This window comes from Populus alba, chromosome 6 (genome assembly GCF_005239225.2).
Source record: "Populus alba chromosome 6, ASM523922v2, whole genome shotgun sequence".
NCBI classification, from domain to species: Eukaryota; Viridiplantae; Streptophyta; class Magnoliopsida; order Malpighiales; family Salicaceae; genus Populus; species Populus alba.
In genome coordinates, this window is record NC_133289.1 from 3126460 (window position 1) to 3152407 (window position 25948).

At 33.0% G+C, this 25948-nt stretch overlaps 5 protein-coding genes and 1 long non-coding RNA gene across 6 annotated transcripts; 3 read left to right on the forward strand and 3 right to left on the reverse strand.

The window, feature by feature from the left end:
• Positions 1–899: 899 nt before the first annotated feature.
• Positions 900–3229, forward strand: LOC118053057 (uncharacterized). The gene is made up of 2 exons (XM_035064195.2): positions 900–1243; positions 3047–3229. Exon 1 carries the CDS (start codon positions 1077–1079, stop codon positions 1221–1223), a length of 147 nt encoding a protein of 48 aa, XP_034920086.1. The 5' UTR covers positions 900–1076; the 3' UTR covers positions 1224–1243; positions 3047–3229.
• Positions 3230–6192: 2963 nt separating this feature from the next.
• LOC118053047 (uncharacterized protein At5g39865) lies at positions 6193–7988 on the reverse strand. The gene has a single exon (XM_035064182.2). The coding sequence runs from the start codon at positions 7633–7635 to the stop codon at positions 6394–6396; it is 1242 nt and encodes a 413-aa protein (XP_034920073.1). The 5' UTR covers positions 7636–7988; the 3' UTR covers positions 6193–6393.
• A 1768-nt stretch (positions 7989–9756) lies between these two features.
• LOC140955748 (uncharacterized) lies at positions 9757–11542 on the forward strand. The gene is made up of 3 exons (XR_012170230.1): positions 9757–10415; positions 10561–10621; positions 10916–11542. It is a non-coding gene; the product is annotated as an uncharacterized lncRNA (long non-coding RNA).
• Positions 11543–11672: 130 nt separating this feature from the next.
• On the forward strand, positions 11673–13353 carry LOC118053137 (uncharacterized). The gene is made up of 3 exons (XM_035064294.2): positions 11673–12491; positions 12578–12989; positions 13091–13353. The coding sequence occupies exons 1-3, from the start codon at positions 11673–11675 to the stop codon at positions 13351–13353; spliced, it is 1494 nt and encodes a 497-aa protein (XP_034920185.2).
• A 1985-nt stretch (positions 13354–15338) lies between these two features.
• Positions 15339–18403, reverse strand: LOC118053054 (mitochondrial fission 1 protein A). The gene is made up of 5 exons (XM_035064192.2): positions 18104–18403; positions 17055–17193; positions 15946–16067; positions 15803–15866; positions 15339–15691 (listed from the first exon to the last, which is right to left on the reverse strand). The coding sequence occupies exons 1-5, from the start codon at positions 18194–18196 to the stop codon at positions 15606–15608; spliced, it is 504 nt and encodes a 167-aa protein (XP_034920083.1). The 5' UTR covers positions 18197–18403; the 3' UTR covers positions 15339–15605.
• A 1425-nt stretch (positions 18404–19828) lies between these two features.
• Positions 19829–21164, reverse strand: LOC118053050 (uncharacterized). The gene is made up of 2 exons (XM_035064188.2): positions 20952–21164; positions 19829–20771 (listed from the first exon to the last, which is right to left on the reverse strand). Exons 1-2 carry the CDS (start codon positions 21099–21101, stop codon positions 20130–20132), a joined length of 792 nt encoding a protein of 263 aa, XP_034920079.1. The 5' UTR covers positions 21102–21164; the 3' UTR covers positions 19829–20129.
• Positions 21165–25948: the final 4784 nt, after the last annotated feature.

The window sequence follows — 25948 nt, forward strand, 5'->3', positions numbered from 1 at the left end:
GGGCTCAGCTGAGCTTCCCTTGTAACATCAAAGATTGCCCCTGTTTTTGGGTGTAATTTTCCACAAAACCCATGTCCCAAGACAGAGCACTGTCCTTGCTTGCAAGACTATCAACCACAGCAAAGAAAGAAAGAAAGAAAAATCATTAAAAACAAAACTCCTAACTGGCTAATATTATTTTATTCTCAAATACAATCCTTCTAAGTTTCAATGGAATTTCTCAGCTTATTTGATAATTATGATAATTATAAATGAAAATAATTAGTTCTAACTAAATTAAAATTCATCGGTGTTACTTAATAAACTAATTATAATCAAAATAAATTTTAATTGCATTTTTAACTTAGTAGAACAAAATTTTGAGAATAAAATCACTTTCACAGATTAGGTGTTTTGACAAATAGAATTTTTAAAAAAATTCTTTCATGATAGATGACTAATTAAGAAATAGACAAAACAATTATATATATATATATATATTGAATTTTTATTGATGATTTTCTCCAAAAACTTTAGTTATCGAACTAACTCATTTTATTTTTAAAACTTTATTTATTGATTAATCTACTTAATTAAGAAATATTATTGAAATCTAACTTACAACAACTAACCTATTAAGAAATTCTATTGAATTTAAATAGACTAAAATTTATTATTTTCATCGATAATTATTTAAATAATAAGTTAAAGAATCTTAATAAAATGTAAATAAATTATTATTAAGAATAACATGATGTTAATCATTTTAGAAGAAGAAAAAAAAACCTTTATATTAAAAAAGAATTTTTTTTTTTTTAAAGAAAGTGTTGTTACTAAAAATACATCTGGAGGTATGCTAGCTTATCAAAAATTTTGTCGGGAGGTTATATTTAAAAAAAAAAAAAAAACAAAAACCCTCAAAAGTCTTTCCAAATCTTTGACTTCACCATCTGTAACTAGCAACTTTAGACAACAGGCTGTTGATCCTGAAATGGGGTTATCTTTCTCTCTTGAAAGCTGAAAACACAAGAGTGGACTTGGTGTCTTAAAAGGGAGAGGAAAGGAAAGAAAGCAACAGAGAGAGTGAGAGAGGAGAAATGGCAATGCCATGGAGCATGGCTATATGGATTGCAAATATGGTGTGGGTGGGACTTATAGGATTGGTTTCTACTTGCTTGACTGTTGCTGATGAGCTTGCTAGTTCTCTCAGAGCTGGAGATATTGGTCCTTTTCATGTTGGCTGATCCTCTTCCTTCAAAACTAGGTGACTCTCTTTTTGCCTTGTCTATTGCCTTATCTTTTGTGTACCTGCAATTTTCTCTCTTTTCTAATTCAATCGGGCAATTGCTGTTTCTTTATTGGCCATCCCAAATATCTTTCTTTTTCTTTATTGGGTTTCTGTTTGATACTTTGGTTTCAATTATTTAATCAATCTGATGTCTTGTGGTTCTTGTTTAATTCCACCACGGCTGCTTAACTTTTGGAATTTAAAATATCAAAATATTTTGGTGGTTTTGTGTTATTTTCTTTTATTAGTCTTGAAAGGCATATGATTTTTCATGTAACTCAATTGCTTCTTTAGCTCCTGCTTCTGCTAATAAATAACAGTTGGATGCATGATGACCTTCATCTTGTCGGCAGCATGGCTTTCTGTCCATGTTTGTGTTTGTGTCTTTTGAAGTATATGTGTTGTCTAGCAAATTATTGGTGATAATGATAAAGGAGACTACTTTTACGGTTCATGTAGTTTTCAGTACTTGCTTGGTGTAGAACTCCCTTTGAATGTGACATTGGAAAGAGCTGAGCTTGACAAAAATATGAAACTAGAATGGAATTGGAAGTTAAACTGATTTGTTCCTTGACCCATTGGACTTGTGGGGGCGGGGGTGGTCCTGCAGCACAAAGATGGGGTTATTCATGATTGTATTGTTACCAGGTTTCTCTGGCAAGGTTTTGGGAAACTTTGCTTTCTCGTCTGACACATAATTTTGTTATGTGTGCTTTGCATCTCCTTGTATATGCCTTAATATGAACCTCAAAATTTGGCAGATTGATCTGTCTTGTAATTGTTTCTGGTTTTCATGTATCATGGTGGTGGTGGTATGGTCTCATTCTGATCCTCTTAAGCTCAGTTGAGATATGGTTTTAGTATGTAGCTCAGTTGTTGCTTTCCATATTGCAAAATTTTGGGGAATCTTTGTCCTAGTTCTCTAGTTAGTTTATTGACAAACGACTTTTACCCTTTTCAATGGATTGCTAGCGTTGCATATCAAATGAGAATGAAGCTAGGTTCTTATAACTTGGTTGGTCTCATAGGTGCTTTTATGGTTCTTCCATTGCTTCAGGTTTTTGTTGGTTTCAATAGAGGACCTTTGCATCCTTGAGACATATATTCCATGTTGGTCTCTATGGTTTGTTTGACCCTATCCAATGTTTTTTCTGTTCCTCATAATCTGGTTATAGCTTCTTTTCAAATATCTTTGCAGCATATGGCCTTGTCTTTTCAAGGCAATCTTAACAAAAGTGAGAAATTTGTTTGGTTTTTGGTTATTGTGTTAGTCTAATTTACTCGTGCACTTGACAGTAATGATACAGGTAGAAAAAAATTAAAAAAACCATGATGAAGTTCACCTGCTGAAAAGCTTGCCTGAAGCCTTAATTGGCTATTCTTCTAGCCATCTTTTTCAGTGTCAATCTTTCAAATTTGTGCAGAGAACAAAATACAATCATAAACAGAGTGGCATTCATTACCTTGACAAATTATGTAAATAAACTGAAAGGCGTTCATATGCCAGAGATGTGATTCTTTAAGTTCCTACATTCTAGTTGTTTAGTCGAGTCTGCATCCTGCTTACACTTGAACCTTTGTTTCTCACTTCATCCACAAAACAATTGGTGACTGTCTAAAGTATTTTACTTCACAGATTAATTTGACTTCAAGGATACTAGAAATAAAGTGATGTGTATATTGAAACTAGGAATTCTTCCAGGATGCTTCGAGTTTTAATTCAAACATACTGGAATTGTATATCTCTTTTAATTTGACTTTCGAATATCATATCCACAGAAAGTGTAAGAAGATCAAGAGGAGATGATTCTGCAGAAGTTGGAGCTCTTATTCTTTTGTAGATCAGACAGTGAATAACAATAGCAGAATTTTCGTGACCAGAATTCTGTCTGACAGCAATTGTATTACAAATGTTTGCAAGGCATGAGATTTGAAAAAAAAAAGGTTTATGTTTCAGTTGTTTTTTCTATTGCACTGATGGTTGAACTGTTGCGATTATGAACTGTATATAGATTGTGGGGCACTGTAAAAATACCAACGAACGTACATTAGATTTAGTTTGTTCTTTTTATTTATTTATTTACGTGGGTGTCCGGGCCAGCTTGCGCGCACCACGACTAATCCCACGATTCACTGAACATCCTGCAAACCCAGTGAGCATGGAAGGCACCGCGGGGTGTATGATTTAGTGCTCCTTGCTCCTGCAAAGCATCACAGATATGAAATGAAATATCGCGTTCAGTTCTGCCTATGTCACTTTATGAGAAATGGAATTTAAGGCACGCCAATCTCTAACTTTTTTGTTTGTGCCACAAATTTACGCAAAAACCATCAAATGACCTCCTCTATTGTGGTGCTTCCACAGCTCCACTGGGTAGAGGTCTATTCTTCGAGTACATATGTGGGCGGGACTAATTAGACATGGAAATACACCTTTACTAAGAATCTAGTTAAGATATTCGAATCTAGTTAAGTTTATTAAAAGAATATTTGTGAGTTTAGTAGTTATTATTTTTAAAAAATATTTTTTAAAAAATATTTTTGATATTAATACATTAAAATAATATAAAAATAACATTAAGTAAAAAAATATTTAAAATTTGGCAAAATGGTAGTTGTAATGCCAGCCACACACCTCTAGGCCTCTATACCTGGGGCCCCACTCCCACCCCCATTGGGCTCTGGGCATGTTCTGTTAATACCCAGCGGTTATCCCATGCATTGCCCTTGAAAAAGGTGAAGGTATTCTTAGCTCTCAAATTCTCAATCAATCATAAGTTTTAAACTTTTATCCTCAACAGAAAAATTTCTTAATGAAAATCACATGATATATGATAAATTGATATTATTCTGAGATAAATATAGTTATCAACCTGTTAACTTAATGGTTATTGGGTTAATTATTTTTATTAAAATAATATAATTTATTTTTTCATTATTTTCTTTAATGCTGACCCAAACAATCAAATTTAGATTGAGTCAACAAGACACTTAAATATTTGAGTAGAAAAACCGAGTTTAACAAAATCAATTTCATATTTAATTTAATTAAAAATATAATTCGAATGAGATTTTTAAGTTTTAATTTTTTAGAAATTAAATTAAATTAAATAACAATACTTAAAAAATGATGCCCACGGTATAATGTCCCATAAATTGCCACAATGCTGGTGTGACGTCCTAACAGAATTTGTCTAGAAGTACCCTTCAGGAAAAAAGAAAAAAAAAATCTATTTCTTGTAAGCCTCTTGAATTGGAAGAAAGGTCTTTAGAGAATAATAGCGTATATTTCAAATTGTTTTTCATGGTATTTTTTTTAATGTTTTTATGTGTTTTTTTTATATATAATTATGATAATTAATGTAAACAAAAAACTAAAAAAAAATAAATTTCAATATATTTTTAATTAAAAAGTATTTTTGAAAACCACGCAACAAACGCATGCATTACTAAAAACGTATTGAATGCGTTGAAAATGGAGAATTTCTAATTTCTTGTCCATATATTATGGGTTGAATGGATAAGAAATAGTATAATTTTCCTGTAAAAAAAGGGAGTTTTGGATTCTAACCAATCATAAATCCCTTGGTGTTCATTCTTACCCTATATCTAGTTGAATTACCCTAAAAGCGTTACAGAACCATCTCCATCACCGATCTCAACTACCATTGTCGTTGAAATTTCAGTATTGTGTCAACTCGGAGCAGTTTCTTCACGACAAGTTACGAAGGATTCAAGCAAGCGGATGTGATGGGTATGTTCAATTCCATTATCGACTCTGATCATCTATTGCTTTTTGTTCCTCTTCCTCTTCCTTTCCCTTTATTTATTCTAACATTCATGATCTGTTCAATCTGATTCACGATAACATGACCTTTGTAGCCCTAGTTGAATCTTAGCCATGGAACAAGTTGACAACATGTGATCAGCTGAAAGCATTCTTGGGCTTTAGCCATACCGATTGGCAAGCCGGATTGAACATTCCCACTGGGTCACAGCTCATGTACTGCATATAGCTGTGATCACATGTTTTATACCAAACTGTAGCAAGCAGGAATAGAATCCTTGGACAGCATGTTTGTGTATCAGTACCATCTATGATGCTGTCAAAGATTCCACACTGTAACATTCAAGATGCTTCTTTTTTGGTTCATCATTCCTGCATTTCTGGATTTTGAAGATTGAATGAATTTTTGATGGCAGTTGCAGCCCTCACTCAAAATCTAGATGAAGTTCAAACACTAGACATGCCTGTATCAGTTGTGTTGGTTAATGTTCCAGGACAAAAATGATAGATATAGAAAAACAAAAACGTGTTTAGTTGAAGAGACAGAGATTGATTGAGATATAAAATAAAATCATCTCTGAATTTCAGTACTATCAAAACAACCAAATAACCAAATAGTACATGGAAACATGCTATCTTCATCTCTCTTGTCCAAGATAGCAACTAAAATGGACATCATGGGGCAATCTTATTATAGTTTCTCACAAATTATTTCATCTCACTGATATTATCGCAGCTACCAAAGCTGGCTAATCAGAGATTGGTTCATCATATGCAATTCTGAACACTGATATAGCCATTTCCCTTTTGTTTTAAAGACTTTGTTGAGATAATAGCAGAGCAGAATCCATGCTTCATGTTTTCCAGGCATTCAATTTGCACGTGCTAGCATTAATTTTGTGGACCAGAAAACTTAATGAGAGTTTCTCATCACCAAACAGTAATCAACCATCACCCACCTATGATATTTACTCTTTAATTGTTCAGTACATTTCTCAAAGTGGAGATTGATAATGAAGAAACCAATTATAGTAATGAGTAGATTGACCTAACAAATTTGATGAAACAAAAAAAGGGTAAGCTGGAAATTCCACGAAAGAGAGAAGAGGGATTACAATAACTTGAATAAACAAGAACAAGCACAAAAAATGTTGATTCGTATTGCATCCTCATTAAAGAGATGAGGAGGAATTATAGCCAACAGCTTAACAAATATGGCAAGAAAATATAAAGATCATGAAGATAAATAATTTCCAATGGCATTTGTAATCACAATAGTAAGATGAAGTTGCAATGTTGTAGGCAAGCACAAAAAGAAAGCATTAATTACAAGCATCGTCTATGAGCAGCAACCAGGGCAACGAATCAAGCCATTCTCATTGCAATCTGTGCACTTTCTCAGTTGCTCCTCTTCTTCATCAAACACTTTTCTACTTCCATTACAATTTGGACATGGCACAAACCTTGCGTCCCCACAACCCTCGCAAACCAACCTTGGATCTTGAACAGGAAAACCTTCGAACAGCTTTGCCAATTCACCAGCTTCATTTAGCTGCCTGATTTCCTCCACACCGCCAATATGATTTCCTCTAACAAAAACTTGTGGCAAGATCATTGCTTTCCCTTTAAGCAAACTTTGCAGCTCCTTTCTATATGTGGAATCCATTGAAATATCTCTTTCATCAACTTCAACTCTGAAACCTCTGAATATCATTCTAACTGCACAGCAATCCTCATAAGTCTTTCTGATTCCTCTCAAACTTGTAAAATACAGAACAATTTTTCCATCTTTATCATTCAAAAAGGTCCCCTTTTTACTTGATAAAGTATCACTCATGGAACTAGATTTCACTGGTGATGCATCCTTGGACTCTCTGTAACACCCCAGTTGCCTTGATGACAATGCACGCATATAACTTGAAGCCACATTAGGATCCATCTTTGAAAGCAATGATTCCTCAGACAAATGCTTCCATAATGGCTTTGACAATGAAACAGGCTTTTCAGCAACTATCTCTTCAAACTTCAGTGAGTCAAAAGAATCATGCAGCTTTCTAACAAACTTATCAGAACCCGGATGATGAAAAGAACTAGCTTTGGAGACAAACTCAATAGAATGACCAGAAAGTGAAGATCTTGGCTTAAAAGAGTTGTTCATTTCAAATTCAAGCTCATCATTCTCGACAAGACCATCCATGAGCTCCCAAGTGTTAATGACAGAGTCAGGGGATAGACACTCACAAGGGTCTTCATTAATTTGTGTTTTATGTATCTTTTTGGTAGATTTTCTTGGTGGTTGTGGCTGATCAAAGGATTTTTGGGTGTTCACGTTGGGGTCAATGAGGACAAGAGAGCCATAAGTGGTGGAAGTTAGAGACACAAGGTGATGAGAGTCACCTTTTCTTGAAGGTGGGTGGTGGACTAATGGGGTTTGAAGAGAGAGAGCTCTAGGGACAGTTGGTGAAGAATACTGTGGAGAAAACATGGAGTTATCTTTAGAAGGAGAAGCATAAGATAGGGTCTCTTCAGGATGGTGATTCTTTGTGAGGAGGGTATTTGGTCTTGAAGCAGAACAGCCCATGAATGAAGAGAAATGGATGTCTCTGTCTCTCTATAAGCTGCTTCTCGCTTGCGCAACTTTTTTGGAGAGCTTTTGCTTGTTGGAGAGCTTTTGCTTTCTCCAGTCTTTCTCTTGCTTTTTTGGTTCGAGTTTTAGGCCTGTTGCTTTGTCGGTATTAGAGGGTGATGGAGAGAGCTCTGGAGGCAAGTTCGGATGAAGAAGAGCGTGCGTGCTGGTGACAGAGAGCTTTCATGGGGGTTGGAAGTGGAAGATAGATCTCATTAAAGCTATTGGAAAGTAGATTTGGAGGCTTATTTTTGTAATTGATTGAGGATAAAAAGTTTGGTGTTTTCAAAGTTGGATTTTATCAGAGTAGGTGCTAAATTAGGAAATAAAATTTAAACCAAAGGATAAGATTTATCTTGGGCAGTCATGTTGATAATCCATGGTGTTTAAGATCTATCCTTTTGTCTTCTAAATAAGTTTTTGTTCGATGAAAATAAGAGTCATTTGAAATAAAATTACTTTATTTATTAATCTCAGTTCAAAAGGTTGATACTTAATTGATTTGATTTTTACATTTAGTTAAAGTTTTTTAAAAATTAATTTGAAGTTGATTTTGGTTGATTTAATTAAGACCATGTTTGATTTTTTAATTTGTTTAAATAATATTATTTTTAAATTTTTAATTTTTTAAAAAATATCATTTTAATTTTTTAAATCAATCTAAATTAATTTATTAAAAGTTAGTCGGGCTTAATTAACTTTAGAAATTACTACTATAATTAATTTTGATGGAAAAAAAATTAAATGTTAATCTAAATTTTTTATTATTATCGTTATCATCTAGGATCTTAAGGGTAAATGCATTCTCGAGTATTTGCGTTGTGAGATTGTTATTTTTTAGAGTGTAGGTAAAAGTGTGAGTATGATAGTTTTTTAAAATATTTTTTATTTAAAAATATATTAAAATAATTTATAAATATTAAAACATATTAATTTTAAAAAAAATTTAAATTTTTTAAAAATATTTTGAAAACACATAAATAAATGTGATACAAGAGCTGATTTTAAATTAAGAACAGAATCATCTTATCTTAGGAAATTATTTTCTTGAGCTTTGTTTTAATCTCGAAGAATAAAGTGAGGAGTGTGTCAGTTCTCGAGGAAATACTGAAGAGTCTTTTTCACTGTCAGTTCGCGGAGAAAAAAAAAAACATATTTTTCGCATCATGATCATGTCTTATCATTTCCCTCTACTCATTTACTCTGATCTCTCTTTTTTTTTTTTTTTTTTTTTTTTTAAAATCACATAATAAATTTAAAACATTTACAGAATAGTATAGTTTGAAAAAGAAAATAGGTGGAAATGCACAGTTTCATCATGTTGTAATTAAAAAAACACAACATTTCATAAAAGTCGTGATTCGAAATAGAGACATTTAATGAATTTAACCCCAGCTTCTCTCCTTCTTGATATCTAAAATTATATTAAAATAATTTTTTTTATTTTTTAAAATTATTTTTAATATAGCATATCAAAATAATCTAAATATATATATATATAAATAATTTTTAACAAAAATAAATTAAAATTTAAAATAATACAATTTACATTGTGAACAAATACTCTTAATTTATAAGTCGGCAGGTGCTAAGAGAATGATCACCCTTTATCAAAGAAAGAAAAAACATTATGATAAATATTTGGTAATTGGTTTTAATGAAGTGCTTAATAAAATTAGAAGCAAAGCAAGTACAATCACCAAATGATCGTGCCTGCATCTTATTTTGCTTGTTCGTTAATCAAGTATTCACACAACTTATTCATACTCGTGTGCCTTTTAGAGGGGCCACAATAACTTCCGGTTTTAATCATAATTATTACACCGCTTTTGATGGATGAAGATCTGGGTTATGAGTTAAATGAATTTAATATATTTTTTAAAAAATATTAAATCAAATTTTAATTAAATTGATTAAGTAATAATTGATTTATCATGGTAGCTCCAAAATTGATGTCATTACATATTTATTTTTAATATTTTTTTAAAAAATATTAAATCAAATTTTAATTAAATTGGTTGGGAGGGACATATTAAAATTAACCTTCAATGCTTGGTTCTTAGCTCCAAGATGAAGATGGATTGAAGGGCTTTTCAGGGAGCTTCAAATGCAGAATCCCAGCTCGAAATAGTGCTTCCAGCCAGGAAGAAAAGGAAAGAAAGCCGTGATCCGAGGTCGGAGGTCGAACCTGAACTTGTGCTCGTGACGATGACAGAGGATGCAAGGATGAATTTTTTCTGGGAATTTGAGTTTCCACGCCCTTTTCTCATCCGTCTCCAACTCTACTATTCACACCAACCACTCTGAGAATCCGTTACCAGACATAACACAACTTGATTGCTAGGGCATCGGCAATTTCAGTCACTGGTTTTTTTTGTGAAATTTCAAGAGTCAGGAACCCTAGAAAGTATTGGTCAGGAGGCTTTAGCAGAAGAAAATCATGAGCAACAGCAGCATTTGCCCAGAAAATCATGATGAATCCAAATTAATCCGTGTCTCTGTGTGTGTACACTAGTCACCAGGGGCGGAGCCTTTCACAAGGCTAAAAAGGGCTATAGCCCAGGGTAAAAAAAAATAATGGCCCACTTTTCCTTTTAATTTTTACACAGCTTACGTTTTATTTTCCTTATCTTTTACAGCAAATACATAGCATCTTTTCCAGCAAACCTAGCATCCCACTTTTCCTTGCAATTCAAATTAATTACTTGCCATCAGCCGCCACTTTACTTTCCCAGGTAATTAGCCACCAATCTTCTCTTCCAATACTAATTAATTAGTTATACTTTATAGTAAATTTATCTAAATATAAATAATTAATTGATTCATGTTTTTTAAATAACTTAGAGTTTTTAACTATTTTTTCTTCTCAACAATATATAGTTTTAGCTTGGATTTTAAAGAAGAATCTATACAGAGAGCCGCAAAAGTGTAAAATCATCAGGTAAGAATTTACAAGCCATGACTTTTCATTTTGAATTCAATGTTTCATATTCATTATAGTAGATTGTTAGTAGAGTAAACAGTAGACTGTATCCTAGAAATGAATGCATGCTAACACACTAGTAGTCTAATACTAATAATTTACTGATTATTTCAAAGTTAAATTCTCTAAATCTCGTAGTAGTTTGCATCACTAGTTTATCTTTGTATATTTTGTATTTTATAAATATTCTATTGTGGCATTAGTATCTTTTCATCTTGCATCTGACTTCCCTAATCCTTTTTACTTGAATAGGTTATAAATTATAATGGAAAATCAAGGAAACAAGAGAGGAAAAACTTTGTTTTCATTCTTTAAACCAAACGAACAAACATCAACCAGTAAAGGACATTCTCCTTCCAATGTTGATGTGTCAAATCATAGTGAACAACCCCCTTTCAAATCTCAAAGAGTTGAAATTGATGTTAATACTCTTGAACGAGATCCTAGGTTACGAATTCCAGTGTGGAGACATCCTATTAATCAACAAGATGAAATTAGAAGAGTTTATATCAAAATGGGTCCATATCAACCTAAGTTAGCAGAGTATCCAAGGACTGAATCAGGGAGACAATATCGTCGATTTCAGTACACTTGGTTTGATCAATTTCCTTGGCTAGAGTACTCTCCATCAAAGGATGCAATATTTTGTTTTCCATGCTTTATCTTTGAAAACAAAGTGCCTCGTCATCTCACATTCACCACCGAAGGCTTTAGAAGTTGGAAGAGGGTTAATGATGGAGTTAGATGTGCACTTTTGATGCATGTGGGAAGTCCCACTTCACCACATAATAATGCTGTGAAATCTGCTGGAGATTTAATGAAAGTAGGTAGACATATTGATAAAGTGTTGAATGCACAAACTGTTGAAGAAGTTCAGAAAAATCGATTGAGACTTATGACAACAATTGAAAGTGTTCGATGGCTTAGCTTACAAGCATGTGCATTTAGAGGTCATGATGAATCTTCAGCTTCTAATAATCGAGGTAATTTTTTAGAGATGATAAGACTTATGGGGAGACTGAATGTTGACATTGATGATGTTGTCTTAGAAAAAGCTCCGAAAAATGCAAAGTATACCTCACCTACTATTCAAAAAGAGATTTTACATATTCTTGCGAACAAAGTGAGGAAAAAGATTTGTGAAGAAGTTAGAGATGCAAAGTTTTGTATTTTGGTTGATGAAGCCAAAGATGCATCAAATAAAGAACAAATGGCTATTGTTTTGAGATTTGTTGACATTCAGGGTTTTGTACGAGAGTGTTTTTTTAGTATTGTGCATGTTTCAGATACTACTTCTTCAACACTTAAAAAAGAAATTTGTGATGTGCTCGCTCGATATAACTTGCATATTTTCAATATGCGAGGTCAAGGGTATGATGGTGCTAGCAATATGCGTGGCGCATGGAATGGATTACAAGCTCTATTTCTCAGAGATTGTCCTTATGCATATTATGTACATTGTTTTGCTCACCGACTACAACTGGCATTAGTTGCAACAGCTGGAAATGAGATTTTTATTTGGTTATTTTTCTCAAAATTGACAACCATTATCAACCTTATTTGTGCTTCTCCCAAACGTCATACCGAGTTACATTATGCTCAGGCTATAGAAATTGCACATATGGTAGCTACTGGAGAACGTGAGACTGGTAGAGGGGCTAATCAAATTGGTAATTTACATCGAAGTGGAACTACTCGCTGGAGCTCTCATTTTGATTCTATTTGCAGCTTAATAGACATGTATGGTGCAACTATTACTGTGCTTGAAAGTATGGTTCAAGAAGGATCTTCTAATTCTATACGTGGAGAAGCTGGTGGTTGTTTGATTGTGATGAAATCTTTTGGATTTATATTCATCTTATATTGATGCATAAAATAATGGGGATTACTGATTTACTTTGTCGAGCTTTGCAGCAAAAATCTCTTGACATCTTAAATGCAATGGATCTTGTATCAACTACTAAAGCATTGCTTCAAACTTTGAGAGATGCCGGATTTGATCTTCTCCTTGCAAATGTGCAATTTGTTTGCATAAAATATGAGATTGACATACCACATATGAATGCTTCGTATAAAAAGGCTACAGGTCGTTCATGTCAACAACAAGGTTCGGTGACAGTTTACCAGCATTATCATTATGATATATTTAACTCAACAATAGATTTTCAGTTGGAAGAATTAAATTCTAGATTCAATGATGAGACAGTGGAACTCCTTGTACTTAGCTCTGCTTTAGAACCTAAAGACAACTTTAAATCATTTAAAGTTGATGCTATTTACAAGCTTGCTGAGAAATTTTATCCTGAAGATTTCAATGAACAAAGATGTATTATTTGAGATCTCAGCTAGAGCATTATCAGATTGATGTGATTCATCATGAGAGCTTTCAGAATATGTCTACCATTTCTGAATTATGTCGAGGATTAGCTGAAACAAATAAGTCGCAGCACTATCATTTGATTGACAGGTTGATTCGTCTTGTTTTGACTTTGCCTGTTTCCACTGCCACTACAGAGCGAGCATTTTCAGCTATGAAACATGTTAAAACTGTGCTTCGTAATAAAATGAAAGAGGAGTTCTTAGCAGATTCTATGATGATTTACATTGAACGAGAGCTTGTTGAAGATATTGATTCGGATTCGATCATAGATGAATTTTATTCTACAAAACATCGAAGGGTGCAACTTTGATAGTATAATTTATTTTTATTTTTATTTTGAATTTTATGTACTTTAAATTTTATTTTTTATATATTTTATGTTATGTATTTGAATTAAAACTTTATTGTTAATTTGATAAATTTATATATTCGAGTGAATGATTAATCTTAAAAAATAATTTATGTATTTATATTATAGCCCAGGATAAGAAAAATTCCTGGCTCCCCTGCTAGTCACTAGTTTTTTTTTTGAAATTTCAAGAGTCAGGAACCCTGGCAGGTATGGTCAGGAGGCTTTAGCAGAAGAAAATCATGAGCAGCAGCAGCATTTTCCCAGAAAATCATGATGGATCCAAATGAATCCGTGTCTCTGTGTGTGTACACTAGTCACGACAGGAACCCTAACAAACAAGCTGAAAGGGACACATGACAAATTTGCTGGGCCACCATAGCCAGTAAGCAAAATTGCCCAGAACAGACCACGATTCATTTTTTTTGCAAATGTGAGGTCGAGCTGGTCGAGTCATTGTCATGCGATGCCCACTTTATTGCTCTTTAACCCTTTAAGCTTTGAAAAAAGAAAAAGAAAACCTTAAGAACCTAGCAGCACTCGTGCACTCTGTAAATTGTGTCTCATCTTAGTTTGCTGGAAAAACCAGGAATGATTCCATGCTTGATTCCTCTACTTGCTACCTCTGGTCATATCAAGCCCTCTACTTTAAATTGGATCAAATAAACTCCTTTGCTTCCATTAAAGGTGATATGAGCCCCTTAATCCAACTTTATTACTACATAAGTGGACAGAAGGATGCCATGGGTTATACTATAATTGGAAAAAGGGTACCATACCGTATTCAATTGAATGAAAAAAGGGGTTGATATGGAACAAGTTAAAGTGAAGGACTTGGTTTGAAGAAAACCACAGAGTAGAAGGACCAAATGTGATTTCAGCCCGTTTAGTTTTTTTTGCCCTTTTTCAGAATCTAGCCAATCTAGTTTTGGTGATGTAGAATATTATTGACTTGCAGGCTTGCAGCCGATGCAATAATTATTTTTGTGCCGTGGACCAAAATTGGTTCGTACAATAATTTATTTGTCCTTGGCTAAAGCTGCAGGACAGGAATTAATGAGCCTCGTTAATATAAAACTCTGGGGTCTCTCTCTTTTTTTTTTAGCAGCAATCCAGCCACATTCATGGTAGACGGGCAACGCCAATGGCTAGAAGGAAGATTGCGCCTACAGAACAACTAATTGATGATTATTAGTCCCTCAGTTTGACTGAATTTATAATGCAGTCCTTCTTCATGTTCGAAAATATGGATTTTGTTTCCTCGACTCCTGGTCACCTAGCCTCCTTATGAGAGCATTTGTTGGTGTTCTTCTTTATCTGAGAATTTTAATTCTTTGAGAAAAACCTCCATGGTTAGGGTTCGGAGGAAAATCAATAGACTTATCAAAAAGACGGCAGTCAGCAAGAGTAAACGGACTGTGCTATTCTTTCTCAAACTGCAATATCTTCAAGTTTGGCATCGGCCACCACCTGGTTCAAGTCTTCTGAATAAGACAAAACAATCCTTGCACTATATGAAGATCAATAGATATTTATTCCATCTTGCTCTCGTTGAATGCTACTTGAAGGGCATGCTTGATATCAGGATAAAAATTGCTTTTTAAAATATTTTATATTTAAAAATATATCAAAATAATATCTTTCTTGATATCTGCATATCAATATAGTTTAAAAAAACTACAGCAAAAACAAATAAATTTACATGTTTGGTAGTGTGATAGCAAGTTGCTTTTCAAATAGCTTTTCGTGCCGAAATACATTCAAATAATACTTTTTTTTATTTTTAAAAAATTATTTTTGATATCAATACATCAAAACGATCCAAAAAGTACAAACCGCACTCAATTTTAGTAAAAAAAAAAAAACTCAAAATTTGTCAAAACACAGGTGTAAATGCAGCCGCAAACGGGCTCGCCACGATTTCACACACTTTGGCAAATTCAAAATTGTCAAAGGCTGCTGCTATAGCAAATAATAGAATCTAGTTACAAAGAGTTAATGATTCAAAGATGGCCATACGGTACAACCAATTCATAGCTCCAGCCCCTCCTATTGTGGTAACTACAAACGTTATAGCATTTGTAACATAGAAAAAACTGAGAGATGCTATAGTTCACAACCTAGAATTATTTAAAAAGTTGAAAACAACAGGAGAAACTTATTTTTTATACATATATATGTATTTTTATGAGCATTGTAGGGGTTGAGAGTTGTCATTTCTTGCGAGCCAATGCTGCAGCAATTCCACCAGCTATCAGTCCCACGGCAGTAGCAGTGATGCCTATTCCAATAACACCATCTGCGTTTTGACAGACACATTTCGTATTGTTTAGATAAATCCCTGTGAAATATATTCAGATAGATGTTATCAGCTCTAATGAGAGTAAAAAAATTCAATGTATGAGCATGCCTTTAGCAACCCGATCTTCAAGTGTCTTCTTCAGGACCAAAGCCTGCCTCCAATCAGGTGCAATCTACAACAAGTTGAAATTCAGAATAAAGAACCAAAAATGAAAAGAAAACAGTATGCATGCACACACAAACAGAAGAGACCTCCAAACACTGGTCCACCAGCTGCCTGCTCCTTGAATATTCACCACTTCTGTAATATCCCACGGCCAGAAGATAAATCTTCTCTCTCTGTTGCAAAGGGGGGCTACTATTTGCCAATGATGCTGCAAATAACAGGGTTTTTAGTTCAAGAAAGAGCATGCAAATTATACATAAAGATATAGAAGTTAGAATCAAAGAGACTAGGCACAACTTCAAAAGGAATTTGCTGACAAGAAGAAGCAATTACATGAAAGAGGTGATGATTTATCGATGAATATTGACAGATCAAGGACTGTCAGTTCCTCAACTACATGGAACCCATTAGGGATTCACTGTCATGCCCACGATTTTCTTTACCTTTTCTTCTTTAAATACTTTCTTCTTTTTAGAATAGATTTCTCCAATATGCCTGCTATGGGTAGCTAGTTCATAAAGATAACATTTTCATTTACTTACAATGAGATGCCAAATGAAGTAAGAAGATACTGCAAATATTCCATCATCTGCAAAACTGTAGTAGTAGCAAGCAATGGACTTCCTAAATGATTTTAAGATTTTCAGTAGGAACATAATCACTGTAAGACTCCAAATCTAAATTCTTACAACAACGGGGATTATGGGTGAAGCAGAATAACAACTACTGACATAATCATGGTGACTGACAAGGCAATCCGTTAAACCTCAGAAACTAATGAGGATTTTGCCTAAAATACATACCCCAGATAAACTGCAAGAAATTTTCAAGAAAATGAGAACCCTAAAATTATGCTGCAGAATGCCATCCATTTTCTCCAATTACCATGCATGCCTATACAATGCTTTCCTCATCAATAAAGCCTTTCAAAGTGAACAACACATTTCAATATTTAGCCGCTGTACCTAAAAACCTGAAGCTTAAAATCTGTTTCAAATCATCAACTCCTTGCCACCAGCTTCACTATTCTCTAAACATGTTCAGATCTTGAACAATTTACACATTTTGCATCAATTAACCCTAAAATCCCCAGTTACTCCGTTTTCAAACGCAATGGGCAACTTTATCTAATTTGTCCTACTTGATGGCATCGAATGATGAAGTTGGATGAGAGAACACAATTTAAGTCGCTCACCTTCAAGCATAGCTATCCCACGCTGCACATCTTCTGGTTGTTTAGAGTGAACAAGAGCCCATGACAATCGCATTATGGTATCCCTTTTAAGTTCCTCTGAGTCACCCTCAGCAGCTTCTGCAACCTCCCTCTCACAGCCCTGGCATCAAAAGAACAGTGATAACCAAAATACGAAATTATGGAAAAGTGAAATAACCTATAAATTCATTGCTTGCAAAAACTTGAAGGTCCACTGGTATTTTATAAACAGCAAAGCTGACATAAAAGCTAAGACTTGAGAGAAAATGAAACACACAAACACACACACACACACACACATCACATCCAGAGAAAAAGCATTCCCACCTCCTTTCCGTTTTCTATTAAAACTATTCGCATTTCTCATGCTAAATGTAGCTGTTACATAACTCCTTTAGCAAACTAGGGCACTGAAGTTATTGAATCTAAATTCAGGTGAACATGTGGCATAAAAAGAGCAACACGTAAAATATCCAAAAGCAAAAAACAGTATGACATAATTCCATTCCCACAAAAAAAAAAATGACACTAACACACAAACTTTCAATCACACAAAATTGGATGATTTACAAGACTCGATAGGAAATGCCTCCAAAATAAATAAGAAGAATGAATTGAGGATCTTAAAGGGATACAAAGACCATACATTAAAGAAAAGCGAATCAGCTCCCGATGGATCTTTATTTTAGTAAAATTGATTTCCATTGCACCTTACTTAAAAACAAAAAGCCTGTCTTCTCTATCATAATTTTTTCACTCTTTCCTCGCATACCTCTCATAGTCAACATCAATTACCAATCCATGAATAACCCAGAAGAAAAATCTTCAAAAAGCATCACCAAGTTTTAATCTTTCTTTCATAACAATATTGAAAACACCAAAAATTTCTTGAAGTACAGCATGATTAAGCAGTCTAACATGTGTAGAGCATGAAATCTGAGTCTACATATCTTAAAATTAACAACTTTTACAAAATTTTCAAGCTCAAAATGAAAAATAACAAATTCTGGAAAACCCACAATTGTACTTACAGTAATGATGTCACGGTCGCACCATGGGATATGATCGCCGCCGGTGAAGAAGGAACCGACGGACTCGAAGGCCCCTCTGATCTTCGCTTCCATTAAATGATGATTTGAAGAGGTTTTGGTGTGTTTGTTTAAGGTATGTTTTTGTATTCAAGGTTTGCGTTGGGTTTACTTTGGTTTATGTATGTGGTTTTGGAGGCAAGAAAGCTTGCAAGAGAGGATGAGGATGGAGAGGAGAGACCAAGGATTAAGTAACTGATTTTTGTTTTTGTGTGTGTTTTTTTCTCTAATTTCAATTTTATGAAAAATATGGAAAGTGACAGTTATTAATTTTTTTTTTTTTTTAAGTTCCATTAGGACCATTACACTTATCTTTTATATATGTGTGTGTGTGTAGAATTACTATAACACAGGTAGTTAATCAGGTTATTTCATGTTTTAACCTAATATCTTTCTACATTTTGCCTTGATAAAATGATTCTAAATTTTAACCGATCTGATTAAAAAAAAAATAATCTAGTTCATTCCTTAAAAAAATTGGTTTGATTCATTGACCAAACAAAAACTTGATCTATAATTCATTGATTTTTTTTTAAAATTTGATTGAAATGATATATTTTAAATTTTTTAAATTTTTTTTATACAAAGTTGACCTAATAAGTTTTACAACATGTATCATGCATAAATTTATTAGTAGAGTTTTAGATCTAAAACATTTAGATCCATTTAAATTTTATTTAAAATCTATTTGAAAGTGTAATTATAGTTATTTTTTAAAATATTTTTATGCTGAAATATATTAAAATAATATTTTTTAATTTTTAAAAATTATTTTTAACATCAACGTATCAAAATAATTCAAAATGTAAAAAAAAAATAACTTTTAATAAAAAAAAATTAAATTTTTATGAAAACGGTGCCTTAATATTGGTTGAATCGTAGTTTCAAAAATTAAAAAATTATGTACTGCAGCATACTGCCTTTAGCATAGTTCAACCTATGTTGTGGTTCAACCGTGATTTTGGCAGTGGATGCACCGCAGCCCACCGCCTTTAGCAGTGGGAAACTTGGACTAAAACATTTATTTAATGGAGTGTTGTATTCAATGCTCTAGCTGAGATACCATCCTGTATAAAACTTCCATTATCATAAGCAGATGGAACAGTAAAGGATCTCTTCTTGCTTTCACTACATTAGGTGTATCATGAATCGGAAGGGAGTGGGTACCAATTGGATTGGATCTGGTATCCTACTTCAGTGCCTGTACAGCTCTCATCATGCTAATGATCTGCACCTTGAAATTGTTTCCGACATGTGTTAGGAACACGGCCTCGTCGATGGTGAGACAAGAACTTGTACTTGGAGCTGTGTTTAGTCCAGTTTTGATTTCTGCTTGGAGTACCACCAAGGTTTTGTCATATGGAGTGTCTGGCTCGGTGATTTTGTATTATAGAGTGTTTGTTTTCTGTTTGCCAGAGATAAGAGGTCTGACGCTCTGTGTACCATAGATGAACAAGAAGACCAGCTAGCTATGTGATGGCTATAGAGAAAATTAATGCTATTGACTTGGGCAAAAAGATCCGAGCAGAAATTCTGGGCTGTACGAGGTTACCACATCTTTGGTCCGGACCCCTGTGAACGGGTCACCATTCATCATAAAAGAAACGGAAACCATGAACTACTTCTTCAGTTTGGTGCCATGGAAAGAACTCGAAAATCAAACCAACAAAAGCTGAACAGAGAGATTTTCATTAAGGAAAACTGAACAACTGTGTTCAAAGAAATGGAAACGTATCAACTTTCAGTCTGAGTTGAACCGGTCATCATTCATCATAAAAGAAACGGAAATCATGGACTGCCTCTTCAGCTTGGTGCCATGGAAGGAAGTCAAGAATCAAACCAACAAAAGCTGAACAGAGAGCTTTTCATTAAGGAAAACTGAACAATTGTGTTCAAAGAAATGGAAACATGTCAGCTTTCAGTCTGAATTTATTTTTCAGCTACCTCGTTAACCATTTGACTTGCTATCTCATACGTTTCCCACCTTGCCAATCTTCAGGTGAACAGGAAACCTGACAACTTTCTGGCCATGCCCATCTTCATTCCAGGCTCGCTTGAAACTTTGAATCACATCATCTCTCAGTAGCTCCACACCCTTTGCCTTAGCTGTTTGATACGCAGACCATGACCTTATGTAGGTAAAATACTCATCTAAATCCATCATCTTCTCTGTTACAAACTTGAATGGTCCGGTATTGTCAGTTCCTTCAACTGGTTCAAATGGAAAATCAATGCTCATATACTTGTTGTCGACCAATTTACGCTGCGGTTCCCAATAAGGATCAGAATCAATGGAGTAAAACGGATTGAAGACCGAGTCGACAGAGTCATTGACTTCAGGGATTGTGTAGCACCAAGCAGCAACGACTCCATGAGGTTTTTTGAGCACCCATTTTACTTGTTGGTAAAACGAAGGAAGATCAAACCAATGCAAGGCTTGGGCAATAGTCACTAGATCAACACTAGATTGTGTTGACACAGTCTGTTCAAGCTCACCCATTGACATCACAGGAGGAGTCTGTTGGTATCTCACATTGGCAAGTTTTGGTGCAAATTCTAGCTGTTTTAGGCTCGTGTCTGTGCCTATTACATTCTTGTAAATCCCAGCTAGCTGAAAGAAACTTGTATTAGAACTTTACAGGTCTAAACAAAAAATACAATAAACATAAAATGTCATCCTAGTGGCTTGTAATGATCACTTCCATGCCCTTAATTTTCATAAAAAAAAAAAAAAAAACCTGCGCGCTGTCAACAGAGAAATAAACAGAAGAGGGAGGGTAAGAGAACTCACAGATCGAGCAGCTTGTCCACTTCCAGTGCCAGCATCCCATACGAGGTCACGAGAGGGTGTTTTTGAGGCAATGAATTCGAACAATTCTTGTGCATAACTTGGCCTTGTCTTTGCATATTGTTTTGCTTGCTCAACGAACAATTTTGCCATTTCTTCCTCTCTTTTTTCTGGGTTTTTTTTGCTCTTAAAAATATATGTGATTTGCTCGTCCTCCTCCTCCTCTTTATATAGCTTTCATTTTTCAAGTGTGGAATAATAAATAAATAAAATATTAGACTGCCGGAAGTCCAGCAAGGTAGGAACGAGGGAGTAACTGGGGGTGTGTTGTCTATTTTTAATGGGCAGCCAATTTTGACGACGTTGATAAAAAAAAAAAAAAGGAAACAAAAATTGGTTTGGCTACTTATTGTCTCTCTATGATTATTATAGTATAAACGAAAAGAAATAGAGGTTTCTTACGTATCACTGGATTTCAATATTGAATGTTTTAAAATGTTTTAATTAATTCCTCAAACTTTTATTTTATACTATTAAACCATTTTTAGCTCAGAATTAGAACTTTGGATAGTGTATTTTTTTTTTCATTTTAATCTTTATTATTATTTTATTTTTTTTTATTAACGTGAGTGTATAGGCCAACTTACGCATACCACGACTAATCCCACGGGTCCTGAAATTAACGACTATGTAAGTCTCTAGTGATCATTATATGAGCAATCACAAGGCTCGAATCTGATACCACAAAGAAAGTAAACCTCTTAATCCCAAGCTCTTATCACTGGACCACCTCCTAGATGATTTAATCTTTATTATTTTGGTTTTTTTTGTTAATGTTTTTGCTATTTTCATTTAACTCTCAAAGTGAAAATTTGTTATTTCCTTTTAATTAATTAATTTATTTTGATTTTAATCTTTATTTTTTTTATTTTAGCTTTTTTATGTAATATATTTTTTTTCTTTTAAAGTTTCTTTATTTAATAGAGATTGAGCTTCATAACATAGTTTTGAAACCTGATCCGGCGGGTCGACCCGAGACTGAAACCGGACCGGGTTAAAGAAAAAAAGAAAAAAAGAAAAAATCCAGTATGACCTTGCGGGCTGACTCGGCAAGACCCGGCCGCAAACCCGTTGAATTTTATGTTTTTTTTACTAAAATAATATTATTTTGATTTTTAAATTTTTTTTTTGACCCGACCAACCCGGTTAAAATCCAGAACCCGGATCTTAGACTGAGTCAGGTTTTAAAAGTATGCTTCCTGATATCTTCATTGGCTTGAAAGGCTAACTATTAACATCCTCTTTTTTTAATCTTATTTTATTTTTAATATTATTGTTTGATATTATTTTTTTAAAATAATTTTATAAAGAATGTTGCTGACATATATGGTGACGAAGGCAATAGAAGTTCAATTCTGTTCATGCAAGTTATTGTTATCTTATCTATCACGGTATGTTCTCGTCTTTTTGCGTCTGCCTATCCGGGCAATTGCTTGGAAAACTCGTAGCAACACAGTGCCAAAAAAGCCCCTCCATAAAGGAGCAATGTCTAGATGCAAAATCCATGTTTTGTAAACGTGTGTATTTGAGATTGTATTAAAAATTATTTTTTATTTGAAAATATATCAAATTAATATGTATTTTTTGTTGTTTAGAATTTATGTTTAATATAAGTATACTAAAATAATTAAAAAATATAAAAAATTAATTTTTCTTTGTAAATACTATTATCTTTTTATACATAAGAATATGGTCTAAAGCAATGATTTGGAGATGATATATTGGTCCAAAGACTTTTCTGCTGTGAATGAGTTAAAATAAATAAATAAATAAATATTGTACCTCTCTTTAAAGTAAATAGAAATGAGCAAAATTTGTTTTTAATAAATCTCATGTTATGTTGAGAATGATATATGATCAATAATGGGCCTGTTGGTATGCTAGCCCAAGTATCGTGCAGCCAAAACCCATAATGGGTCATATGGTGCTAGCCCGAGTGCTATAATCATAGCCCGGCCTAATACAATTTATTGACCTTCATGCTAAGCACAACCCGTATACAATCAGGTTACTCATACTGTCCATGGACCAACTTGAATATTTTATATATTATTATTAAACTCGGCTGTCCAACCAATTCTTGATGTAGGTTTGATTTTAAATTAAATTTTGTAGGATTTATTGAACTCTACAAATCACAAATCAATTTATGATCTGATTAACTCCATCAAATCTTAATTTTATTTTTAATTTAATATCTTTTTATTAAAACAATTATAGAATAATATCCTTTGATCAATTTATTTGAATCAACTTTTCAATTTATAAAATTAAAATAATTTTATTATCCTATGCACCATAAATGAGAAAGAGATCATCGGTATATCCACCAAAATAGTCTGGTAGATCGAGATGAACAAACCACGTTGAACCTACATAATTTTGTTAATTTTTGTATTTTAAAAGTGTTTTTGAAAAAAATTAAATTTTTTTTATTTAATTTAAATAAATATTTTTTGGTATTTTTAAATTATTTTGATATGTTAATTTTAAAAATAAAAAATTATAATTTTAATATATTTTTAAATAAAAAAATATTTTAAAAAATAACCATAACTATACTTTCTCCAAAATAATGCTTCGATGTACAACTGAGCATACTTGAACCAACATATTGAAGAGAAGGAGCATTTCTTTTATCAAATAGCAACAGCCACGTTGTTCTTTTAATTTTATTTATTTATTTTTTTGTAAAATCGAAGGCCAGAGCATCAATTGACCTAACTAGGAATCAAGATTGCTTCCTTTTGACCCGCTCATAATGAGCATCTCCCGTTGCTCCTGGCTCTTTAACATCCAATAAGTGGCTCAAAGGAAAAAAAAAGAAAAAAGAAGAAGAAAAGAGGCCGTAATGTGTAAACGTAACTTGATCAACAGAATCAAATCTATGAAATATTTAGGGTAGCTGAACGAATTTGCTGATAAGAAAATGCATAATTTTTAATTTTAAACATTGGCTTGCACTAAAATTTTTCAAGCATATTTTACATGCTTGGTTTTATATGATATCAACTCTCTAAAGCTACTTGAGTTTTATTTTATATTTATATTTGACTATTAAATTAGACTAAAATTCTCTATTTAAGATATATAGTGTCAATTAAAGTGGTAGAGAAGTTGTACCTTAAAACAAAAAAATAATAATCCCACACCCTACAACTAAATGACTGAATGAAGACATGAATAATACAACAAAATAATCATGGATAAATGCTCATTTTGTTTTTAATAAAAAAATAAAATTTTTAATAATTTTTGATGTGATGTGATGACTATTTATGCATGTCATATACTATTGGACAAATCATATCAATATGATATGAATGTTGTGCATGATAGAAGACATAATAATATATATATATATATATATATATATATATATTATTTTGAGAATTGATTTTTGATCGATAAAGATCTAAAAGGATTCATGATTGTGACATCATGATTGCTTGAACTTAAGGATGAGTTCTTATCGATCCATAAAAAATGATATAGCCAAGTTTGTAGAGATTAAAAATTCTGAGTAGTTGTCCATGGATTTATTTTAAACAAACCGTGTGGATAACCTAATAAATACTTTAATAGACCAATGTGATATATTTAGGTTCAAAAAAAAGATTTAATCACTTCAGATCAAGGTAGTTGCTAATAATTATAGAGATAATAACAGATTTGAACGTTTAATTAAATTGAGTTTATATTTTTACAGGAGATTCTACAAGCTATTTTTCTTTTATTTTTTTATGAAGAGATACTAATTTGTTACTCAATAGATTAATGGATCTCCCAAAATTAGACATAGAAGTTACCATTTGGGTCAATTTTATTAGTTATTTTTCTACTTATTCTTAGATTTTTTGTTTTATTTCAGATTTTGTGTTATATAATTTTATTTGTGTTAGGATTCTGATTTTTTTTTTTTCTAATCTAAGTTGTTTTATCTGGCCTAAAAATACATTGTAAACCTCCACTTGGTTATGTTAATATTTAAGAAATAAAATAAAGTTGAAGAGTCATCTTGATGTTTTAAGTACCCTATGCGTGTTTTCATACTATTTTTTTTTTTTTTTTTAGCTTTAGCAAGCTGCCTTTTTCTGTACCCTTATGCCAATATGGGATTTTTGGTGTCCTAATAATATAACCTCAGCTTTAACAAAGTAAATAAATACTAAATAATAACTTGATCCCTATTGCCCACGCTTTATCTAACAAAGTTGGGGTGGACAATGCTAGCTGTGTCTCTTTAATTATCTCTTCCATGCATTTCGCATTTTAGCCTGCAAAACTGATCATCAAATCGGGCCAGTGATCACTTTTGCCTCAAGCAATCTCATCTATCTTGATTTCTTCTCGGTTCTTACTAGCTAGCATGCTTGAATAGCTCGAGCTAGCTTTAGGGTTTTCTCCACAAACGTACGTTAGTTCACCTTATCTGCAAGTATTCAATTTGCAGAATTCTTAGGGCACACGTTTTTTATTATAGAATAACTTTAGAGCTCTCTGTTCTGCCACTATCTCGCATCCATTCTTTACTATCTTTAAGCTTTAGTATCTGTTTCTTCAATTTTTGGTTGCTGAAGCTTTAGCATGTCTGTTCTTTAATTTGTGCTGCTTTCTTAAATCCAAAACTGAGCTTTAGAGCAAAGAATATAAAAAAGCATATATAGAAGCTTGATTTCCACATAACCTACAATTCTTGTTTACTGGTGTTAAACTTTGATTACTACTCTGCGGAAAAATAATGTCTTTCAGCATGTCTGTAAACCCTATATTTTCCTTTATTCTTTTCTACTCAAAACTTGTTAACTTTAGGCTTTTCATTAAAATTTGATTTTTTTTTTTACTTTAAATTAATTTTTTCAGGTATTTTTGGATTGTTTTGATGTCCTTATATCAAAAATAAATTTTAAAAAATAAAAAAAACATTATTTTAATGATTT